This window comes from Platalea leucorodia (assembly GCF_965183815.1).
Source record: "Platalea leucorodia genome assembly, chromosome: 1".
Lineage (NCBI taxonomy): Eukaryota > Metazoa > Chordata > Aves > Pelecaniformes > Threskiornithidae > Platalea > Platalea leucorodia.
In genome coordinates, this window is record NC_138823.1 from 158,567,541 (window position 1) to 158,593,269 (window position 25,729).

Consider the following 25,729-nt stretch of genomic DNA (forward strand, 5'->3'; position numbering starts at 1 on the left):
TATTTGAGATCAGGTTACTTTTTTTTATATTAAACTTATTTATATTTGTGTTTCTCTACTTCACCTTCTTTCATGAGGACCATGAACATGTTAAACTTAGTTTTAAAACATTTCTTAGTAACATATTAAATACTTTATGTCCAAAACGTTCTTTTTAGTTGGAGGTTAATCTACTCTAGAACCAGTTGGCTATAGTATTGCTTCTTTTGTCATTATCATTTGTGTAAAAATGGTATATTAATTTCTTAGAGTTCACTTGATCCCGATTCTTTTTTGTTAGCAGAGGTCTATAATCCTTTCCACAGCAACCACTTGTAAAAGCAGAGGATTATGACTTGAGGCAGGATATGAGCAGCAGGAACAGATCAACTTAAAAACAAAGATCCTGTTTGAGTACAAATGCTATTGTTAGCACAGAGTTGGGGTGAGTCAAGTGGCAGGATGTCTATTAGAATATAATAAATTTGTATCTACGCCACATGGCATGCTAGCCAGAAGACACATCCTTTTAGCAGTTATATGATAGACTACATATTTTTATACCTTTACTTACTATACTTTTGCCTAGTCCAATAAACCATTTGCTCTGAGAACGGCTGATATCTAAACATCTGAACAGCTTTTGGTTTTCTGTAGATTTATTTTTCTGTCTAAAAAGTTTCCGCACTGTTATACTTTTCCCAAAATCTGCTAAAAGCAGGGATTTGAAATTACACTACCGCAAGGTCGTTCTGAGGTTGGTAATAGCCATTTTGGACTATTGCTATCTTTTCTTATGATGTGTATGACCCTTCAGAGAAAAGGAGAAGGAGGGATTTTTTTCTTTGTCCCTATATTTAAAAAAAAAGAAATACAATAACATTTTTTCCTTTATTGAAAAGTGTTGGTTTTGATACTGATAGTTTAACTGACCTACCTAACACTAATATATGTGACTCAATTTCAAAATATTTTTGCAGTTTAATTTTTTTCCTAATATTTTTCCTGTTAAGGTCAGTAGGAAGTAACAAAGGTATCAAGTGACAGAAAACATTCTAGTCAAGTATGGAAAAAACCCTGCTTTTTCTAAAAATTTTTAAAGTTTTTACATGGCATGGGTGAAATTAATAAATACACAAAATGCAGTGATGGAGTCAGGTAGCAGTTTCACTTGGGACAGTCTGTACAGTTATTCCAACAACTGACACCACATAAAAGGAGTAATCTGTGCTTCCCAAACTTCTGTTGACCGTATGTTTGTAATAGACAACAAAATAGATCCTGTTTATTTATGATATGAATTTTGCCTCAGTGTGCATGCACGCATATATATATATATATACACACACACACACACGTATAAAATGTATTACACACCATAAAATAGTAAAATTCCACATAAGCATCTCTAATGGCAAGTCGAACAGAAGCTTTGGTAGAAGAAAATGTTTGGAGGGGTCTTTAATGATTGCCATGTGGTGGCAAGAGGAGACTCAATATAATGGTTTCAGTTGGTTTGTTTGCATGTTTGCTACTGAATGGATTAGGATCCCTCTTCAGTGTCCTGAAGTTTGCAAGGTTAAAAAAAAAAAACCATAGTCTTAAAGTTATATTTCTAACTCCTGTCTGAAAAGAAGATTTTATTGCTTTTGATATATGGAGGTTTTCAGATCATCCTACTGATGGTACTTGGGCTGCAACTGTATTATCAATGAATAAGGAAACAGAAGCCATGGCATTTCAACAGTATGAATTCTTCAGACTGTATTATTTTGTTAGCCTGAGGCAAGAGACTGTGCTCTTAGTACTCATCTGTGCAGAATGAGTAATCTGAGACAAATGTGTAACCACACCGCGTGTGCAATATGTCCAGATACTATGGACTAGCCGGTCTTGCTGTGCGCCACAGGCAGCCAAGTATCTCTCATGGACAATAGACATATGTTAAAAAATGATAATTTTATTATACTGTCTGGGATTTCACCACACATAACTGATTCTAAAAGCATTATAACAATGACGGTGTAACTGTGGGTCTGTTTATCCCATTAGGGTCAGAATTTTACACTGCAAGGAGTTGGTTTTACCAGCAGGATTTTCTGTTACCTAACCAGAATTCTGTATTTTTGCGTGAATTCTATGCATCTGAATTCTATGCATTCTATGCAACTGAAAATATGTATTCCCAGTACGATCTGTTGCGGTGTTTTAACGTGGCTTGCATTAGCATGTGTGATAGCTTGAATTTTGTTTCTTTGCCAAAGCTGCTTAAACAATGCAATGACAGATTTCTGCTTTTATTCTTCGTTAATGTCATTCTTCATCCTCTCTGCCCCACATCAGGGAGGAAGTGTTGTGAGTTTGCTATTTTAATGAAGAGAAACGAGGCATCTATCAACTAGGATTTATACTGGAGAGCACATCAATTCAGTTGCCTTGAGCTTGCTGAGTTTGCATATCCAGGGCCAAGCAGCGCTCTCAATTACTCCCGTGCAACCCCATTAACTTCAGGAGGTTGTGCAGTTCAAAAGTGGCTTCACAGAACGCCGGGCGGTGTTAGGGGGAAAAAAGGCTATCTGTTCGAGAAGACAAGCTCTAAAATATTATTTTTGGTTATCTAAAAGGAGATATGCGTGCAGTCATAATTACACTTTTGAAAGGTTAGGGTAGTCATTGTATAATAATTTCATTGAGTATTTCTTTGTAGATGTGCCTAACAGAACAGACAGCCTCCCAAAAATCATGGCAGTGAGGGGGAAAACACTTCCAGCCCTAGAAACATATTGTAAATCATATGGCTTTCGTAGACTGTATCCTGTAATTACTCTTAACCGTAGGTTGTTTCTTCCTCTTTCTCTCTCTAGGAGCTATGCCGTCAGCGCATGGCAGTGAAAACATCTGATCGTCCGGAGCCCCTGCATGCTTCTCGAATAAATAGCGTTTCTTCACAATTTAGCGATGGGCCCATTCCCAGCCCCTCGGCCCGGAGCAGCACATCGTCCTGGTGTGAGGAGCCAGTCCAGTCCAACATGGACATCTCCACCGGTCACATGATCTTGGTAAGGCGTTTTTGTCTTCACGGCACGAGAAATTTCATCAGAATTTAAGGTACCTGCTCAGCTTTTGGAAAGAGAGAACTTTTAAAGAAAGGGAAGCTGTATTTTCACAGGTAAAAAAAAAAATTCCTGAGCTTTGTTGGTAATCTTATCTTTGTATAATTAAAAGTAAAGGGATTTTTATTTCCATTTCTTTTTCATTATTTCGGGTTTTTTCCTCTCTGGGGAACATTCTTTTATCTTGGACATACGAATTGTTTGAGTGCTTGCTTTAAAAAAGATAAGCCCTCTGTTGTCCTTTTGTCCTATTAATTTATGTTTACCTCAGCTTGGACAACTGAAGAAAACTGCTAAATTTCTGATCAGCTTGCTGCTTTTTCTCATGTGTCTTTAGTGTGCGGAGGTATCTGAGCTGAGAAGGCAACAGAATATTAGTGATATGGAGCAATTTGTTTTCCATTACCCTTACAAAAGAAAAGGGATCTGAATTTTGAGCCTTGCCTGAATTTTATTGTCCTTGGATCTCTTCTATGTTTGGAATGATCCAAATACATTCTACTGATGGAGTCCGCATTGGAAAACTTGGGTTACTTCCAAACACGACTTGCGACCAGTGTCAGTGTAGAAGATGGACACTTGAAGATCTGTGTGGATGTAAGAGTCAGAGTCCAATCACTGGGACTGGCAGCAGCTTGTTTCTGTCTCTCTGTTATCTTCCTGCTGGGAGAGCTGTAGAGTAATCCCCCACTTTTTGTGCCTTATTTTCCTCCTTCTTTAAATATTTGCTGTCTTTGTAGAGTGCTTTGAAATTAGCTGAGAAGTTGTTAGGTGATGGTGAAGATGATGAGTCAGGTGTTATTTTGCTTTCTGTATTTGATTTCTGCTATTTATTAGTATGGTTGATCTAAAGTAAGCACCCTGTCCAGTTGGTAGTGTTGCTGTGCTTTTGGAAACTTCCCTGTTGATTTATTTACGCACCACTGAGAAGACACACCAGTGCGGTCTCTCAGACGAAAACTTCTCTCCATCATGCCACACTTTTGGGTCACATTTTTTCAACTTCTTTCTCTCTTTTTCTGGACTTATATTTGAAAGTACTATCTTCTCAGATATTTTTCAAGTTCTTATAAGCCACCTCACACAATGGAGAGAGGAATGAAGGCAGGCAAAACCCAAAGAGCTAATTTGACCTCAGCCCAGTTACTGACCTCCTTCAGCCTCGATCAGGTCAGCTATAAAACTGAGCAAAAGCAGGGCAGGATTGTAAACCAGATGCTTCATCAACGTATGTCATCCTGAGTAAATACTTCTTCCCATGCCTCTGCCTATTCCCCCGCAAAAAGGAGTTAATTAAGTATTATGTTAAAATCTGGTATACAAGTACAGTTTGGAAGGGTTGCTCCCATGACAGAAAATAATTTATTACAGTTTTTACTGTCCCACTTTTGCATAACCAGAATTAAAATTCACTTGATTTCCTTTCATAGTTAACTAAAATGCTTTGGGGAAAAAAGAACATCTCCAATTGCCCAACCTCAAAATAAGTACAAATTCCTGTCATAAATTTCTAAGGCAATATATTTGTGTGGAAATAAGAGCAAAATTTCCTATGTAGATGGAAATATGCATTTAACATTTTCAAACAGTTTCAACTACTTTAAATTGAGCAAAATTGTTTTCAGTTATATTATTGGGAAAAATAAAAAATCACAAAGTTAAGCTTAAAGGAAAGAAAATTGCATATGGGAACCACTTATTCTGGCTCTGGGAAATTCTGCAAAATTGCAAGAAAGAATTGTCTTCATATGGCAATAAATAAACTTTAAAAAATAGTCAGATTGATCAAGATCACTGTTATGGTGTTCAGTGTCCATAATTCAGTCAATCCTGTTTAACCCCAGATGAACTCATACATATGTTAGCTATCTAACAGCATATGTTATACCTTAGATGGTGAGGGTTCAAAGAAGGGTAAAAGAAATGCTGTAGTGTCTTGAGAGTACGAACCACACAGAGAGAGTAAAAATAGGTAATTTGTTTAGTCTAAACTGAGCAAACAAAAATCAGTGATTCAGGGGAGTCTGCCTATGTGCTTTGAAATACAGGATGGGGAAAAATTGTTCTTAATGGATGCAGATGATACAATTAGGAAGAAAATATGGGTTAGAATCCAAAGGATGCATTTAGCCTGGATATCAGGGCAAGCCTAATAGCAGGGTCAGGCAGGCAGTGGGATGTTTACTTATGGGAAGTAGTTAAACTGTAAATTCAAGATTTGCTGAAGGCGAAGCTAGGTTAGGTTTACATGGGAAGATCAGCATCGCTCAGCTACAGCACTGAAGCAGATGATTGGACTTGATCAGAAACGCTTGTGTTTTGTGTCACCGTGGGTCACGCTGAAACCGGAGAGCTGACCCAATTTATGTTTTGCTCAAAAATAAATGCACATATCTGCAATACCTTGTTTGCCTGAATTTCTCTCCCTCTGGAGATGCTGTGGCTTGTTGGACTTCGGCAACAGAAGAGGCTCGCTGGAGGTGAGCGTTTCCTCCCCTTGCCCTGCAGCTGCAAGTGGAGGAGAAGGAGGGGCCACTTCACAACTTTTATACTATTTAATACAAGAAGTTTTCCAGTTCTTCCCATTTCCTGCTGCCACAATCCTCTTATCTTTTAAATTTTGTAGATATTTTCCGTGAAAAATATCTCAGTGCCTAAAAAAGCAGCAAGAAATATTAACAAGGGGCCTAGTAAGAATGGCAAATACCATCTGCTTTGTAGGGTAAATGCACTTACAGGTCTGTAAATGTGTTTTTCAGCTCCACAGTGTGCAGCAAAGTAGCAGTTAGCTGAGCTGGGGCTCCTCAGTCTTTATTGTTCATAGGTGCCAGGACCTCCCCAGAGAAAATAAAACAATGGCTTACTGTATAAAGCAGCACCAGGAAATATTTTATTTTGATTTATAAACAGAATAAATCTTCAATGAAAGAAGCTTAGAAGAAATGTGTCTGCGACTGCTGAATGACTCGGTGTAATATTGCTCAGAGGTAGCGTTGGTCAGAAACATTTCTGTAAAGCTGTTTAATTTGCTGGAAAATGCTAGCAGGTTGTACCTGAAGTGATATCCAAGCCACCTCAGCTTTGGTTTTATTGGCATTTGTGGTTGGCCACAGGTACTGTTTTCTTGGAGGACTGGCTACTTGCGGTTAGCCCATTGTTTATAGCACTCAAGGTGTGGAGAAATCAAGAATCTTCCAAGCCCATGTGGCTGTGGGGCAGTCCCCTCACTTAGACTGAAACCAGCCTTTCAAAGAGAAAAAGCCTGCATTTCTGCCACTTTCCTGTACAGCAACAACAATGTCTCTGCACTGCTGACAGTAGCATGAGGTAGTTTGTACTCTTGGCAGGAGGAAGCAGGGAGGACTCAGGAGGCCCAGAAGGACAGCGATAACAACATTCAGAGCTTTTTTTCCTTTTTCACGTTCTTTTTCCTCACATTTATAGCAGGAGGATGGCCCATATGGCACTTTTTGCTTCTGTCTTTCTAAAAGATCCAAGCACTTTGGAAAGTGTAATTAGAGGAGCATGTTTTATGCAGTCATATTTGTGGCGCTGACTGGCTGGTTTCAGCATGAGCAACAACAAAGAAGTGCCCTCATTTCGGTCACCGTTGGTTTTGCAAGAAAACAATTGTTTTTAGGAAGGTCACAGCAAGGAAAAGAGTAGGAACTCAGAAGCAGATTTCCATCCGCTTCATTCACATATGTACATCTATATTTCAAGTGTCAAGAGAAGTCCTAATAAAGTGCAACGCTTCCCTTTGCAGTCCAGCAAGAGAACCAGGGGGGGTTTGAAGGTGTCCAGGAGAGATTTAGTCTCCCTGACTTGGACTCCTAACTTATACCTACATTTTAGGCACTTAATGAAGTGGTGTTGTTGACTTGAGTCCATAAACTTCCCTTCTCATTGGTGAAGTGAGTGGGTGGCTATGAAGGTCTCCAGACAATTAGGCAGAGAGCGGATTTCTCTTGGGAGGCCTCCTGTTGTGCTTGCACCATCCCGTTGACGTCTGTCGCTTAGGTGAAGGAGCACCTTTTGTTCATGCTGAAGCACAAGTTTAGCACGTAAGTTAGGTAGATTGGATCCCACATCTGCTTTGTATATTGCCACGCTTGTTTGGTTAAAATAATTATAATCTTTTATGAGTTTTTAAATGAAGAACAGTACTGCAAGAAGGGAGCGTATGCTTCTGATGATAACATTTTGAGGCTGTTATCTGAATACCGTATATGAGAGGGAATTTGCAGAAGCAGAAGTGATTTTCTGTGTTTTTGGGGTTTTTTTTCCTTGTGAAGACAGACGTGCAAAATTTGGAGCATTATACATAAATTAGAATTTCAGAAAGTGTGAATTTCAAAAAGGTCCTCTTCAGTACTTGTTTAAGCTGGGAGTCTGAAACTTCTTCTCCCTGAGGGTATAAAACTGCTGTGTGTATTGGAAATAATAATAGTCTGTGATAGTTTGTGCATACTGTACTTTTGAGAACGAGAAGAAACTTTCATAACTGGGCTGAACAAGGCAGTGGGAGCAAATGAACTAGAGACTAAAATCTAGGGCCTCGCATGTAGGAGGTGTAAGTCCACTTGATCCCCTTGTCTTTGGCAATTCGCCTGCAAAATCAAAAGGACCTTTCCCATAGAGAAGTGGAGGATGGCCTCATATGAGAACTTTGTGTCAAAAGAAGGTTCTGGGACAGGTTGTGTCCCACCTCTGAGAACCTGTGAGCACCTTCTGGGATACAATCTGAACTAGGGGCACGTGGGACAGCGACCTGCTGCTGGGAAAGCAGTCAAACCCAAGATGCTGAATTTTGCATCCAATTTAGTTTTGATGCTGAATCAGTGGCAGGGTTGCTGTGGGACTGAGAAGGGTAACAAGCAGGGAATAGTTTCCAAGGTTGAATCTGGGTATTTTGATAACATTGGTATCCTGTAGTCTCTGCATAGTAACTTTTTGATGGTTTCTAAGCGATTTTCCCTCACTCTCATTTTTTAAAATAAACTCTGTTTGAAATGAACTCTATGGGGTAGCTGCTATAGATTTTCTTTTAATTGAATGCGGAAGAGTGGGGGATTGTGTGATAGAAGATACTTTCCAACAAGAAAAAAATATTTGTTAAATCCTGCACCACATTTTGCTGAAATCCCTTGATTTTATTCTTAAAGCTCCAATAAAAGCATGAGGCTCAAAAACACACTTTTCTAAATAAACAGAGAAACTCCAGTGTGTGAGGACCAATAGCAACTGTGCTAGATGCAGCTGTACTTTCCACCTTGAGCTTAATCCATATACACACAAAACATGTCCTGAGCGAAGGAGCGTGATGCACGGCATGCGAGTGCAGTGCACTGCCCAGGGACACGTGCCGCAGAAGTGATTGATGGTAGCAGGGACAAAGGTGAGGACTGCAGGTACGGAAAACAAGGTCTTTGTCACAATTATAGTGTATTTGATTATTTAGTGGGTTTTAAAATTTTTTTTCTTTTTCCACCATTTCTACCACCATTAATTTCTCTTTAGTTCCTTATGAATTTCAAGAATAGAAATACTGTTTAAAAAAAAGCTTACAACTGAGAAAACAAAGGAAAAATCCTCCCTCACATGGGAAGGGAAAAGTCAGTGGCAAAGTTTAGCTAAAAGCATAAACTCCTTACACATGTGCTAAGTGGATCTAAATCCCAACTTTCAACTATGCCAGTATAAATAGTTATAGGAGTCTCACAAAATGTAAGTCCCAAGAAGGCTTTGGCCCTAAAGGCCATTTCATCACGAACAGTCAGACAAGAGGAGTGACAAGGGAAAAGGCTGTTGTGTATCGCGTTACTCAGTGACAAGATAGTCAATATCCCAAAAAGACATAAATACTGTGGATGGGAAAATCTTTACCCCTCTCTCCCTAAGTTGTCTTGCTTTTAGGGACAAGTGGAGCTGGTTGCTTCCTGAAAGATCTTCTGCTGATGAAATGGCATTTATCCCTTCATTTTAGTTTTTTTTTTCTTCCCTAAATGTTTAAGTTACTCTGAATCATTTGCCTCTGTTTGTTTAAAGCCAGAACTTGAGATACAGGAACAAAGAAAAGCTGTAAAGAAAAGTGCAAAAAACCTCGTTGCATATGAAAGCAGCTCTACTAATAGAGCCATAAATCTAATAAATGGATGTATGTACTACATAGATTTCATCAATAAAACTCAGAAAAAATATTCATGAACAGGTTACCCTTTGATTCTTCCATTTTTATTTGTTTCATGTTCAGTTGCCTCCCTTTTTCTACATTAATCTTGTTGAATGGGCCTTAGGAAATAACGACAATTACAGAGTCAGTATTAAATCAAGAAAAACATTCCTCTTGAACACGGTATGAAATTAATTTCAAAATCTTTTTTTTTCCCTAAATTCTTCCCTGTCGGTTGTTTTCCCCAAATGTATTCATGATTAGAAATAACTCGCCAAATTTCTGTGACTACATCTTGGTCTGTCGCTTGACTGTGAGGTCTTTATTCCAGCTTTGTTTAAGCTGCTTTGGTTGAACACTTTTAGCCACCTTATATCATTCCCTAAGGCTTTTAGTAGAAAGATGAAGAAAACATTTCTATTAATATTCTAGAGTACTAATTTTAAAAGCGTTACATTGGGAGAAATATATGACACAAAACTAGCTTATGCAACTATGTACATAAAGTAAAAAGAAAGGATCATTGCCATGGCTGAAACAAAACTTGATGGCTATCTGAACTTTTTTCTATTTCTCCCAGCTTTTTTCCATTTCTAGAGAACATCCAGGTAATGTCAAGGCAAAATAATAAGTACCAGTTACAGCAAGTAGCAAGAGATGCTAGGACATCATTTAATGAAAGAGATCTGGGTTTTGATACTTCAGATTGAAGACAAGGGATGTTACTGGGTCCTCAGCTGCTTCTGAGAGTCTCATTAAGCCTCATTAGTGGCAGAAACCAGAGATAAACACTCATCCAGGAGGCTACTGGTCTTGTCTTTTGGCTCCAAATGTATCCTCAGTAATGAAGTGCTCTTTGCTGTATTTGTCCTATTGTGCATGCGAACATAATGCATTAAGTCGTTGATAACTCATTGTAGCAGATATAGCAGTTAATTAGATTATGGATCTAACAGGTGGAAATGCCTATTTAGAAGGAGAAGGATACTAGAAAGAGGGTGGTTCAGGAAGACTTCTCTGGCAGGAGGCCCAAGATGATAATACATGTTATAGAGTATTTCTGAGCTCGTGGCAGAGTTCAGACATGAGAAGGTGAGTTTTGACTCACCGTGGAATAAAGAAATGGCTCACGCAGGTTGCAAGACATGGTGTACCACTTAAGATCAGATGATGTGATGTGTGGTAAATGGGACTACAACTTCAGAACTTCTGAAAACACGTAACAGTTCAGAATGAAACTGGGTCTTGCTTGATAGTACTTACAAAGAGGGGACATCATACTGGTACTGTGGTTTTGCACTGTTATACCAGTTGCAGTTTAAGATACCCAGGAGAACTCCAGTGGTGTTTTGGAGAGCTCCTTCTCTTCACGTGGGCTATGCCAGCAGAAGTTATTGGAAGTGCTCTGGTTAAGATGCTACTGGCAATGAAGGCAGCTTAATCCCTCCATTGATTCAACAAAGTCTGTTTATTCTTATCTTCAGGGCATGATAAAAAAAATGTGTGCTTTGCTTTCTGCAACTCTTTCTGGGATTAGGCCTTAACTTGGCAGTGTTTTGTGAGTAAGGTATCAGAATTTGCATGGTATTTGGAAAATTTAATGTGTAGGACACAGACAAAATGCTCCTGTGATGATCAAATTTTGCATATGCACCCACGACACAGCTGTGGAAACATTTTTAAATAAGGAGATAAACATAAAAATAATCTGTGAAGTTTGCTTGTGGATGACATAGTATTTGCTGTTCCATAAAGGAGGACCGTGTTACTTTTGGGTCAAAACCAGATAATGTGAAAGTCTGCTACCTTCAAATATTCCAAACCCTCCGTCCGTCCACCCCCCCCCCCCCCCCCCAGCATGCCTTTATAAAATAAGTACTTTTGCTATGAATTTCTCTCTTTTGTATAACTCTTCTTTTGTTTCAGACTAGAGTAATATCGTTTTATGTTTTCTGGTTGGTAGCTCTCCCTCAATGCTGTCATGTCTCCCTCATCCTCTTGTCCTAAACTTGTGTGCTAATGCTGCTTTAGGTTGCCCAGCTGGCCAGAAAAACCCTGTTCATAGCTGGGGAAAATTACGAGTTGCCTCTTGTTTCTGGCTGCTTGCTGTACCATTGCACTGAACTAAGAATCGAAGGGAGGGGTGACAAACTGCTCACAAGCATCACCTCCTTCAAGCATGACCTGTTATTGCTCTGGAAATTATTCTCTGCCCTTTTCTTTTTGGAATGACTATGAGGGCTGGCGTCCAGGTCCTGAAATGTTTCTGTCCTGAGTCTGGTTAGTAGTAAATCCATTAAAGTCTGTTGAAGACGGTTGGTTTCTGGATTTGATGTGTCTTTAAAAAATATTTCTCTGACTTTGTATCACAACTGCGTTATTTTTAAGATGACTTATGTGAAGGTTTGCCTCCTCCTGACTGGGCTGTTTGTACAATCTAAAATATTCCCATGAACGTCCAGTAACCCTACTGCACATAGCAACTAAGGTCTAGTAGCTGTCAGTGTGTAGTGAATTGAAGCACGTTTCTGTACTTCTTTTATTAAATATGTGCACATGCAACACATTTTTTTAAAGAAAATAAACAAAAAATGACAATGTCTGCTTATTGGATACATTATACTCTGAGCATTGAAGAGAGTCTGGTAATTATAAAGTTGTTTAGACATTTTTGTTTTAAAATTAAAAAGGTACTGAACTTGAGAAAACAAATACAGTCAGTTATTTAGTACTGGCTAGTTCTTACATTCTTTTCATATTTAATTTAAGTGGACTATAGCTGGTTGCAAATAAAAATACTGAAGGACTAGCAGTGCACACCATGATTTGTGTTTTGCTGTCATCCAAATTCACAGAAAGAAGGAAACATATTAAAGAAATTTGATAAGACCAGGTGGTCTGAGTGAATAATTTCCCTTTCATTAACATATTCCCCTTATTAACTCTGTAATTAATTGTACATAGCTAAGGAAAGCTATGGAAATTGCATTTTGAGATGTATCAAAGCTGACTTTATGCTTCAGACTTCCATGCAATTTACTATTAATGAAGCAAGAGATGGAGGCCCCAAATCTATAATTATTACTTACTATTTGAATGACAAGCAAAGAATTTTATCAGCACAGTTTCAAATGAAAGGGGATTAGCAGCTAATGTTGAAATTGTTAATCTTTCTTATTAAAATAATTTTGACGAGAGTGTTTAGCCTGAAAGAGGTTTCTGGAACATCATTTACCATTAAAACAGCTATTTTCTGAAGCTCAGTATGAATTTGTCTAAGTTTGACAGCAGGGTGCAAATATTTTTTAAATGAATGAATATTTTATGGGAGCTAAGGCTGTTCATGTGTGAGCTGCCGCCGAGCTGCTTGCTGTGTGCGTATTCCTGGAATGTGTAGCAGGACGGTAGTTCAATATCCATCTTACCAAAGTGAAGATGTCTACTGAGATAACAACGGAAAAAAGCTACAGCAGAAAAATCTGAGAACTGAAATTGCACCCAAGGCTGTATCTGCACATGACTGATTAGCAGGTGGGAGCCCTGTCAGAATTGGGCCCTAGATCTTGGTGATATTTTTATGACACAGAAAAAGCCTATAATTATCTTTGGTAACAATGTTACTTCATATTTAGATAGGCCTCCTTACTCCTTTAAATGGTGGTATATTTTAAGTTTTCGTACATTTTTATTAGTGTCATGTACCTTAAGGTGAGTATTCAGTGGTAGGTGCTTTATACCCACATGTATGCTTGTGTACAAATACCATGTACAGCAATGGAATCCTCATATAAGTATAAATAAATATTTGTGAGCAGAGATATAATATACATGCCTTTTAAGTGTTAATGAAAAACTGCTTGGCATTTTAAATTTTAAAACTTTTCCTTGCAATATTTGCAATTTTCGTCTCTTACAGGAGTGTACAAATGAAGCTGACAAGGCTGTTTTCACTCCTCAGGATGAGGAAATTGTGAATATATAGTGACATAAATGGTGAAAAGCAAAGCAGTGGTGGTTTACAAAATTTAATTTGCAGTGGTCTCAGCCACCTAAGTACTAGAGGACGTGTATGTTAAAGAACACTATTAATTTGCCCGTGTCCCATTATAGAAAAAAGCTAATGTAAGAGATGCCACATGTCTTTGCCAGTCACAAATCTTACTAGCAGAATAGATAGAGATCATTTAAATGCTTTGATTAAGACATTATTTGCATGAGTAGATGGACTTTGTATAAAGATACCATCAACACAACAGACCCCCGTGTACCTGCTCTACCATGAGATTACTCTAAGCTTCACCTCTGTGTGGACCTGTGGGAACTTCATTGGGTTCACTCAGGAAATTATAGGTTACAGAACTGATCCTGTATCTATAGTCCTACAAATGTTCCTTTGCAACAGTCTTGCAGACAGAGCGGTGATGTAGCAGAAAGTGCCATAGACTGTATGTTTGCTTCATTCATCAGGCAAAATCAAAGGGTTTTTAGCTTAAACATAGCAGTTGTTAAATAGCATGCAGTAACAATACCTGAAGAAGCAGTTTCATTATAAAAAAATGTTTTGTATATGTTATAATTATGTGTTAGGTCAAAGACATCAAGAGTTCTTCTTAATCTGTAAGAATCGTAACAACCCATGTAGACCACAACAGGAAGAGACAGTCACCATGCCAGTGTGGTAGGCAGGTGTGGTTAAGAGGTGGAATTTGTCAAGGATGAAGCTAATGCAGGATCCAAAACCAAAGCTTTTCTAGATGCAGGAGTATTTCTGATGCAGATACTTACCTACTGCTTTAGCAGGAAGGCACCCAGAAGAGTTGGGTTGATTAACCACAGCAACCACACAGAAGCAGGAACATAAAAACCCCAGGGCAGTACTGGCTCATAGTGGGCATGTGTGATACCTGCCTGAGAAAAGCACTTTCTTCTTTCCTCATTGCCTCCTTTCACCTATTGGTGTCTTTGTTTGCATTAGACCAGTTTGACCAAAAGCATTATAATAGTGTCTAATTACTATTAAAGTAGTGAATATACTAGTGGTGCCTAATACATTATTTCTACTGGAAGTCCAGAAATTACTTTTGTGTCATTTAAAGTTCTGGTAGAGTCAAGAAAACTCTGCAGTATCTGAGGGTATGCACCAGCCTTTGACTTACCATATGGGTACCCTCAGAACTGAATTTTGAGAAACTTTGTCATGCAGGTAGGATTCTGGGGCCTGATATAAGAAATGTTGATTAAAGTCACAGGGAACCTTTCAACTCACTTCAGTAACCAAAATAATAATAAACCAACTCTTACATAGCATTTTTGATCAGTAGGTTCAAAGCTCTTTTTAAAGGTCAATATCATTATTCTGTCTTTTTAGTCTAGGAAGCTCAGGCACAGACAAGGAACTGTCTTAACCAAGACTAACCTTAAGGTCAGAATCAGAGCAAGGAGTAGACCCCCATTCTCTGCTGTCCCAGTGCTCTGCTCTCACAACTAATCATATTGGCTTTAATAGAAAAAAGATCATATCGAAGGGTAATATTTTTGCCCTTTTTTGTCCCTCATTAGTCTTTTCTAAGACATGAAAGTATAACATGAAAGTACAAAGCAGTTCTGCACCTGGGTTTGTCAGACTTGATTCTACGAGTTTAGTTTTGGCCTCATTATCTAGGAGAAAACTATTCCATATTGGGAGAGCTGGCTGAAAGATATTAAAAACACATTGGAAAAGCTTGTGAAAACCAAACTGAGGATGTGCAGTCTACAGTTAGTTACCTCTATGATGGAAAAGCATGCCATCTACTCATTTTTTGGGTCTCTCTTGAATTGATAAGAGTTTTTTTCAAGAATATATTCCCAGTCTTCTAGATCCTTAGCCATGCACATGCACACATGCACTGAGTTTTAGGTTCTTTATTTTGCTTTTTCCTTCTGTTTAGCAGTAAGCAGTACTTGTACTGTCTATCAAAACTACTACTGTCATTGTCTCAATGTTTTCTCCTTGGTTCAGGATGTGAAGGGAAGTGCTTCAAGGAAAAGAAACAGCACACAAGGAAATGTTAATAGTTATCAGTTATGACCAAAATTTGCTTCTTTCCATAGCATTTTCTTAATTTCCTGTGTTCTGGTTTTTGTTTTTCTGATTTTCTTTCTTTGCAGTACAGTGCCTTCTTTCATCATTTCACTTCTTTGTTCACCTCTACAGTCTGTTCTTGGCTTCTTTTTCTGTCCTCTTTCACATTGTCTTTCCCTTGTTCTTATTTTGCTCTCTGTCACTTCAAATATTCTCGTCTGTGGATTAGACCGGTGTCTCAAACTTCGTTAAAGTGTTATCCCTTACTGGCTTCCATGGAAACCCAAGAGTCCCAGGAGTAGGTAGGATGTCTTCAGCTTATGCACTTCTAAAGCTTTTCTACCATCACTTCACAATCCTTTTCGAATGCTTTCATGAGAAAAATACTTGAGAATTTGAGAATCACTGAGGTAGGCCAACTTCAGCTGAAAATCCCATGGAGCATAGATAAAAGGTTACCTAAAAAATAGGACACTTCCTGTAGATTCGGGAGCTGGGTAGATGCCAGCTGCATCTTTCTCATGGCCAGCATTGCTCAGTCTCCTGCTGCATGTTGGTTCGGCTGTGGCTGTGAGTGTGACATGGAAGGGACAGAGCAGAAGTCAGGCATGTCTTCTCCCACAGTCGTCTCCATTAAGTCCTGAAAGTAATTCTGTGGAAAAAGAGTTTCTTCACTGCTTACTGTCCTCACTGGCAGTAATTCTAATTGGGTTACTTCGCTGCATCCTAGGTCTGGGATGTGGTTCCAAAATGGTCTTGAGTGCTAGGATTTGACCACTGGAGATGTTTACGGAGTTTGAAGTTTCTTGTCTCTGGCTGTTACGGAAGTTTTCTAAGGAAAAGGCTGATTATCCACTCTGTGCTTTCCCTGCTTTTTCTCACAGGTGACTGTATGTTCACTTGTGCTTATGCATATTCTGCTGCTAGGCTGTGGGTGTAGCGGGGATTGCAAGACTTCTTGGATTTCGTATTGCATATTCTCAATTTTCACACAAACCTCTGTGTGTGTTTGTGTACAGATTCTCACTATCAATTTTGACATCTTCCTCCCCACTCCCCCCCCCAAAAAAAAAGAAAAAAAAACACTGAAAAGCAGAGGGGTTTTCCTTTATAAGTCATGATCTGCTGCTGGAGAAGCACCTTTTCACTTTTATTCACATATTTAAGAAGAGGAGTAAGAGTATTACTGCATATCCCTTTGCTCTAGCAAGGTTGTTATGTCTGTAGAAATAATATTTTCCTTTCTACCCTCAAGATGGCCACTGTCTAGCAGAGGCATAATTTTCCAGACTATCTATAAATCACATCATGTGCTGTATCACTTTGATGTACTTGGTCATGGTTGCCTGGGTTTTCCTAGTCTCATTATCTCTGAAGAACTTGACCACGCTTGAAGAGAAGATTATTTTTAAACATGACATTTTCAGAATTCTATATTTATCTCTTGGTAATTTTTATATATAGTAAATGAAGATGACTGTACAAGTGCTCTGAAAAGAAGCACAGACTTTAATTCATTAAAATCTAAATTTGCAAATACAGTACCCAACCGGGAACCCAAATTTAGATGCTTAATTGAGTTAGCTGGGCTTAGAGAGGAAGAAGGCAGGGAATTTGGTTTTGTATTTTCAGCTAGGTAATTAGTGTGTAGTAATATATTTTTAAAGTTTTCATTTCAGACATACAACAAAATTAGCAGACATATAAATGAATCACAAATATGTCTTGGATTTTGGTATGATGTTCAAGCCATTAGTAAAAAAATTAAAGTAAGAAGAAGGGATCTTCTGAAAAACAGGTTTAACGTGTAAGAAGAAAATAGCAATTTCCTGTGAGAATGGAATTGGGTGTCAATATTTATCACAAAGAGTTGAAAGACTTGATTTGTATTTTTTTTGCAGTTTTTTTGCTACTTTTTTATTCAGCTGTGTAGCTTGCACTTTTGCTTTTTAACAAAGCTACCAGAAGCGCTTCCCAAAATGTCTCAGTTGACAAATTCAACTGACACTAACCTTGGCGTCAGTTCCTATACCGCAGAGTTGTCTTTAATGGAGAGGTTTGGGGTTTTTTTGGTTTGGATTTATTTTTGTTTTTAAGAAATGTCACAACATATCCCATGCTGTAAAATGGCAGTATTTGGCTCAGAGGTCTAGCCCCCCCATTTTCTGAAATAACAGTCTTCCTTTATTTAAAGGATTATTTAAGATTTTTAATGTGAAATCTACCATAAGAAGTACAGAAAGCCTGGAAACTGATTTTGGCTAATTCACCTTTTAAATTTTTATTATTTAGTTTGGCATGTCTTGTATAAACAGAATCTAACATGCACAAATTAAATTCCTCTACTCATCAACCACTTAAACCCTGTACTTCTAAACAAAACCCCCAAACGAAAACCTGTTCTAATTCCATTAGAGTCAGAACATTTGGTATGTTCTAATTACAAAAATGTTATCATATATGGATTCATGAAGGTTGCATGACCTCTGGCCATGTCTATAAACGTGATCATGGGAAAAGTAAAAAACAGTGGTCAAGAAGACTGAGTTCTGAATTTCCCTGCAAAATAAGTGTGTTAGGAGCATAGTCTGTGACCCCAGGAAAATCACTTCGATGTTTCTGCCCTTCCATTTCCCATCTGTGAAACGGCAATGATATTTGCCTCCCCTGCAGAAGTAATGTGAGTACTTTCAGCCAGTTGGACAGAAGGAGCTATAGAAATACAGCGATTGTAAGGGAGCAAATTATATTCCTTTTATGGTAATCATCTTCTCCTTTCTGTTGAGGTTTATTTAAAGCAAATTAATTGCAGGGGTGAAACTTCATAGGCATAATTTAGATTTCAAGAAAGGGGATAAGGAGGAGTAGATGGGGGTGGTTGTATTTTAAGACCTAGAAGACACCATTAAGTAGCTGATAATCCTTGAGAACGGATTCTTTGTAGAGTGAATTTCTTTATCTTCTGCTATATTTAGAGAGCCAGGTAGAGTAAATATTTCATAATTAAGCATTCTGATTTTTTTAATGTTTAATTTCTTAGCTACATTTCCTTTCAAAAGCATACCTGCCTCCATCATTCCCAATTCAAGCAATGTTTAGGATCGCATGTATTATCCAAGATTTCCTCCAGAGCTGAAAACCTGCATCAGTCCACACCAGGTTGTATCCAGCTATTTCACTGGGATTTCATTGAGCACCTTTGGCAGCTGGGAGCTGTAAGAAAAGGGATTAGTGAGTATTTGTCTGACACACACTGATCCCAGCACCTGCTGATTGGATTGAAGTAATCCTTTTACAAGTTACAAAACTCTATTATCAGGGCATTAAGAGAGGGGGAGGCAGTGATATACACTACATCAAGGGTATATTAATTTAGGTAAACAGAGCATAGGTTGCCATTTAATGTACTTGTGAATTACAGTCATTCTTGCAAAAGTTGCACAATAGTCTATTTTGATAATGTCATACACTGCTCGTGCAAAGATGATACTTTAGAAACCCAAGGACAATCGTTTAAAAGTATTTTAGATGGCATGCTTAAAGCACGGCTGTGCTCTCTGTGTACATGCTTAGTTGTTTACAATAATCTTTACATCTAAAAATATAAAATTGAAACTATGGAATGTCATTTTTTATTGTTGCCTGATATCACCATGGAAGGTAATTTATTTCCAAATAATACAACCTATTTGAAACAATCTAAGGATATTATTCTCAACCAGGCTGAATAGTTGCTTTGTCAGAGACTTACCTCCCTCTGTTTTTTTTTTTTTTAGTTTTCCTTCATCACCTACCATATTATGTATGATAGTAGTAGTGTTTTATGCCAAATTACTAGTAAAGCTCCATAGTAGTTTTCAATACTTAATTGAAAAGGCTTCTAAACTACTTTTTTCACTGGTGTAATCAGGTAGTGAGAAATACGAGAAAAATTAGATCAAAAGACATTATAGTAGTAATATGGCTGCAAACACTGAGGAGGAAAAAATAATTTCTCTGTGTATTTTATAAAAACAAAATAAAAATTCCCAGGGTTTTATTTCCTAGATTTTTTCATTTGTGGTTACCTTAGACAGTTCTCACTGATAAGATCAGGAGATCCGGGATGGCACAAGACAAGTTAGAAAGGAGAAAGGAGCCTTCAGCCTAAAACGACTGACTAATCAGGTGATGAAATCTTGGCTCCAGTGAAGTGAGGAGTGTGGCCATTGACAGTAGTGGATGCAGAACGCTCCCCGGGATTGAAAGTATGTGAGACTTTATAGCCAGTTGTTAATTTGCTGAGATTTCTTCCAGATACGAGTTCTGTGAGATACTGACAATGAGTTGCCACAACAGGATTTTTATTTATGTGTGTGTGTGTGTGTGTATATATATATATATATATAAAACCTCAATGTAACTAGCCCAATAAAGTCACAGTTCTCTACAGTTAAAATCGAAAACTTGATTTGCCATGTTAGGGCTAAAGCTAGTGCTTTTAACAACAGTTACGGAGTGATATTTCAGAGGTGGAGCTGGTCTTGGTAACAGCTATAGGCTCTGCATTATTGTGAGCTGGTTGCATCAGAGCATCAGAAACATCTATGGTGCTTCAACAGAACTATAACTATTGGAGAAAACTGTCATTTTCTTAATGTGTTAGTTGATTGAAAGACTTAAATTGGTTGAGATAGTGCATCCTCTATTTAAGGTCTGCTTTCTTAAGGAAGAAAGGTAAGAAAGGTATGGGCATAGTTTGGCTCTGCTCCCATGTTTTCTTCTACGTGGGGCACCACTGAGAACATTCTTCATAGAAACACGTGTGGTGAGCTCCCAGCCCTCAGTCTCTACAAGAACACCACAGCAGCTCAGAGAGAAAGACCAACCTTCTGTAAACAAGGAAGAGCCCAAAGTAGCTTCAGTACTACTCTGAAACTGTGTTAGGTGATGTGAGAAATGCTTAGAAAATGTGAAGAAATACTGTGGTGCTCTGCGTGGTCTGAATATGGCTCAGTATTCTAATAGTGACACTTAGCTCAGGGAGCTTTATTTGAGCAGGTCTGGACAAGTGTGGGTGCACCAAAATAGAAGAATAAAGTAACCATAATTTTATAAAAAAAGGAATGGGGAGAAGGAAAGAGTAGAAGAGAAATGAACCTTTCTATTGCTATTCCCTGAGTCCAGACTCCAGCCCTAGAAAATAATGGAGCACATATTAAAAAAGAAATTGCTGATTATCTAGCAAGAGATTTTTCAAGGGCATAAAAGGGAGATAAGTGTGAGGGTCTCATTTAAGAGGATGGGGAAGGCTGGAGTCTCTCTTTTGTGTGTTTGCTAATCTCCTCCATCCTTTCCATTGGATAGCTGCACAATGAGTAAGAATGTGCATAATTTTATAAAGAATAAATCTTGCTTGGACAAACTTGATTCCTTTTTATTTAACTAAAACCTCAAAACCAGTAGATGAAGTGAAAACAACAGATGTAAAATATCCAGGTTTTAATAAAGCCTTGAAACTGTCTCATGAATAGTTAATTGAAAAATTAATGTCAATTTTTTAGAAGACAATTATGTGGATTGAAATGTGGCTAAAGGATGATATACAAAAAGTAAAGATCAAAAGCTATGTATGGGAGTGTCTGGCAGAGTACAAGAATTACTGTTAGATCCAGTTATATTTAACTTTTTGAAATAATGATCTGGAAGTGGATGGAAGTGACTTAACGACTTTTACAAGTGGTATCACAGTGTAAAGTTCTGCACAGAAGTGGAAACAGAGGACTAATTCAAAAGTTTGAAAACCTTAGACCTGAAAACATGTACAACAAATAAATTATCATTGAAGAGTCACAAGAAGAGATGTCTATAGTTTGCATAGATCCATTTGTTCACGATCTGTGAAGACACTGAAATATATACAAGTGGAAATTATACAGAATAGCAATATTCTGTGTAAGCAGACAAGGGTTGAAATGAATGCATTGGTGACAATGGGTAGCAAATTAAGTTTGCAATAGAAAAGTAATACTATTGGCATCCCTATGAAAAAGCCATCTCAAATGAGGACTACTATTCCTTATTGAAAATATTTGAGTATTTCCAGGAATACAATGTATAGTTCAGAACAGTCTGTGTCCTGAGAAATAGTCATGAACTGTGTTTTAGGCTTCTACTTTAGATACAGGGCACCTAAATGTTAGAAAGTTTCTTAGTACAAGACACAAGGCATTATCTGAAGGCCTGGAAATGGGTAATCAGATAGGCTGCTTCTGTCTCTAACTTCTATAGGACTTTGAGTAATATGAGTGGGAACAGAGAAATTTACCGTGAAGCCACTAATGATAAGGTATTAAGCCAGAAAGAGGAAGGAGAAGATCTTGTGCTGTGTTGAAAGTAAATTGGATTTATACAGAAAAGTTTTCCTCTTACATATAGTCAATGCAATATGTACTGAAGAAGACAAAGAAGTTTAAGCAGAATAGCAAAAATGCTGGGGTGTCCTGTGCCAGAACAATGTAGCCTACAAGGTAGCAAGGACCAAAGGCAAAAAAGAAGCCTTTACTTAAGTCAATTGGAGAGAATAACAAACCAAATTGTTTCAAGGATGGTTGTCCAGTGCACAATTTACTATATAATAGCTAAGGCCAATTCTCTCCTATCCAAATTCATTCAGAGGAACCCAGTGAAGCACCACGGCACTGCCTGGCCCTCTGCATGTCTGGAAGAAGTGGCAGCGGTTTGAAAGCAGTGGCTTTCTCACTGTTAGGTGAAAAGTGTGGATTTGAGCGGTCACCGTTCACAAGGATTAAGATAATGTCCCATCCACTTCTTCAGCTGACATTTGAGATTCGATTAGACCTGTCGAGGTCTGTCAATTTACCAGTTGCCCATTTTTTCATTAAAAGAGACATCCTCAACCATGGAAGGAGTGTCTAATCAAGTACAAGATTGCAAGTATGTTGTCAAAAATAATTGCTTTTTGTAATAGCTGAACATCAGCTAATAAAATAGGTGTTTTTAAAACAAATATCTTGACAGATGCAAACCATACTATCTCTGAAGAACGTATTTGGAGATTGACCAGACAATTATAATTTAATTGTTATATTTGTTAACCTTAATTTAGTCACAGAGCACGCACTGGATGCCACTCTTTGAGTAAAGAAAAAAGTAAAGAAAAACAAAAAGTGGTTTGACACTGTATTACAACATCAGCTGAGCACTCAGGAAGCTTTACCAAAGCCAAGCCAGGCTGCTGTGCTCTGTCTTTGTGCCTGTGTTCGCACACACTGAATCTGTCTTAATATTTGCCACTGGCACTGGTTTTCTTGGCCAGAGATACGTTGCCCCTGGGACAGTTCTTCATCCTCTGGCTGAAAGCTCATCTTTTGCCTTATGACTGGCATGTGTCACACAATAATAATAGATTTTACAATACATCCCCCCTCTCCACATAATGTCAATGCATCCTCCTTATCCCCATAACATGTTTGGTTGCAAGACTATCTATCTCATCTGTGCACACAAGAGAAAGTATGAACTGGGCTACCAATTGTCCTTGCAGGTGAGGCCCTATGGAAGGAAAAATTAAGATTTAAGGAAATTTAAGGTATATCAGGAGATCTGGCCAAGCAGACAGTGTTTGTTTAAATAATAGCATATACTTGGGATTACAGGACTTGTCTTGATGTGGACATATTGGTGAGACCAGACCTCTACCTTTTTCAGCAAGCTTTGAGGAGCGTTACAATAACAGTGGTGACAGCCTCTATTTATTTTACCTGCTGCTCTGGGACAAGGAAAATCATGTGCATGTTTGACACGTTGGTAATGAATTTCTTTTGTACCAGGCAAACGCTGCAGAATGTCTCATGAAAACATCCTAATTAAGAGGTGGATTTGAGTAGACATACAATCTCTAAAATATCAGAAGTTCCACTCAATTTAATGTACATCCAGCAGCTCCCAAGAGAGTGTTTCAAAATCACTAAGCTTCTGTTTAGCAAACTGGGGATGAGCATAGGGGCTCTGAAGGACTGTGAATGAAAGATTACTTAACTCTGAGGGAATTGTCTGACTTCTGAATGTTTGAAAGCAAGCTTCTTTCTTGGTAGCTTTCTTAAACGTGTGTGAAGCAGATGTTCATATTGTGCAGAGCCTTCCACGGGTCCGTTCAAATAGTCAAACACCTTTTCAATATCTGTCAGGAAACGCCCTGTGAATCTGATCCATGCGTTGCAGGTGTTGAGACTACACGAAAAGTGGTTGTCTGGTTAAAGTAAAGATTTCAGTGTGTTTTCATTTGAACATTCATTTCTCTTTGCACTCAGGATTCCCTGAAAAAGGAAGGTAAAAGTAAAAAGAGTATTCCTTTTTAAAGAGAGATGAGTTATTTAAAAAATCATGTGCACTAAAAGCAGTCAAATTACATTAACTGTGTCACATTTGATGATTTAAAAAGAAAATAAAATTCCTTTTTAAAATAAAATCCTTGAAATCATCAAATAGACAAGTTGGAGCCAATGGGAAGCTCCTTGCTACGTACAGCCCTGCCTTAGGAATCAAATGTTCATGGCCCTTTTCCTACAGCTTCATGGATCTCACAGTATTTTGGAGAGATTCGGTGTTGGCAGATCTGTGTATCTGCATAAAATGTCCCTGAAGTCCATGGGACGTTGGTGACGGGCATGTCAAAATGAATCAGATTATAAAACTGTAGTTTAAAATGGGAAGATGCTACAGGCTGGTCCTTGACTTCCTGATCTCTGCCTGCTGCATGCTAAACAGCTTCTGTGAAGCCAGGAGTCTTGGCTCAGTGTTATTGTTATTTTGCTAGTTTTTCCCTTCGCCTCATAAAAGTTCTGATATACCAACTATTCTCTGCTCAGGAGGGATTATCTCTTTTTTTTTTATTATGTTCAGTGTACATGTCCAGGCAGAGGTATACTAGGAGAAAAGAACGGGATCTTCAGCCTCCCTCCTTTCCCCTGTAACAACAGGCTTGTGGCAAGGACAAGCAAACTATCAGAGGATAGTTTCCTCTCATTAACTTGCAGGTTAAGGCTAGGAACATATTAGCTGATGCACTCGCCTAACACATAATGGGGCCACGTAGCTCTCCCAGCTCCCCATCCGTCAGGTCACGGCTCTGTCCACTGCAATGCTTTTTCCTTCATTATAGAAAAGAAGCAATTACACAGTAGGTGTTTTGATTGTATCTAGGCCACCACTATTTTTTAGCTCCTTTAGAAACCTTTCTTCTAACAAGATATATTTCTATGTCCTTAAAGATATCCTTTCTGGAAGAGTCCCTTCTTGAATTGCTTTTCAGTAACAGGTTTGATTTACAAATCTCGTCTAAAGACGCGCACACCCGACAAACCCTGCACAAAACAAAGCTGTGTGTCAGGGCCTCTTTTGTAACCAAAAAACCATTCAAGCTGCAAGAGAGAGCAGTCTCCTGCCTCGCTGGTGGGGTGGGCAGCGCGGTGGAGCGACAGCTTTAGCAGAGCTCCCATTTGGTGGAAGACAAGCTGCAAGCTTTTTGCACCTTCTGTTAAACCTGCTGAGAGGGCATGCGAGCCTTTCTTCTTTAAAGCACGTTTGGGAAGAGCTATTCGACATAACGGAGATTGTCTGTGGAAAAGGTTCTCTAAGCAATTAAACTGCTTTTTATACTTTTCAGTGAATCCTTTCCAGGAGCTTTTTCTAGACAAGTGTTGCTACAGATTGGGCTGTGTTAGTGAGTGCTCCAGCAGGAACCGCTTTGACTGACGTTTGGGCCAGAGGCACCCACAGCTCTGCTCCCAACCCCCGGCCAGACCCTGAGCCTGTCCCCTGAACAGTCTGTCCCTTTTTTAATCTGTTTAAGGATGTTAACTTCAACCTACCGTGTAAAGGTAGTATGGTGGTTAATTTGCAAATACGAACTGGGTGTAATGTGAGCTAATTCTGTTGCTTCCTGTAGGAGAAGATGACAGGCTCTGAAAAGTAATTTGGCTGTATGAGTAGGCTTACAGTAAGTACCAGGTGATCGCTTTCTTCATTTTCATATTAAAGGGAGGGGAAGATTTCTGGTTTTCCCCACCCTTCCTCCTTTCTGCTCTCTTCCCCTCACCTACCTGGATGATTTTCAGGTCCATGGGGTGAAGGAATAGGGTTTTAGTTCACTTTTGGCAAACCTTTGGAACTGCTGTACTGAATCTTTAGCCTTGGGAGATCTGCAACTACTTAAGACCTGCACCAATATACTCTGATGGGCCATCATTCCTGCCGCAGCCAGTTAATTTTTCTTTGGTGATGCTTCTCCTAACACTGTTGACTTTACTGAATGCCAGGTACAATCTTTAACAACACATACCAATAATAATTATAGCACCTTCTCAGTTCAGGGCCCTCTCTGTGCCAGTCCCTGTGCAG

The 25,729-nt window shown here is 38.6% G+C and overlaps 1 protein-coding gene across 1 annotated transcript in view; it reads left to right on the plus strand.

Moving 5' to 3' along the window:
• The window catches only part of PTPRN2 (protein tyrosine phosphatase receptor type N2), a gene marked incomplete at both ends in the record, with an annotated part of 667,311 nt that overhangs the window by 580,741 nt on the left and 60,841 nt on the right, over nucleotides 1–25,729 (plus strand). Inside the window, one exon of the mRNA XM_082310546.1 lies at nucleotides 2,844–3,038. Coding sequence (XP_082166672.1) covers nucleotides 2,844–3,038 — 195 coding nt within the window. The remainder of the gene's footprint in view (nucleotides 1–2,843; nucleotides 3,039–25,729) is intronic.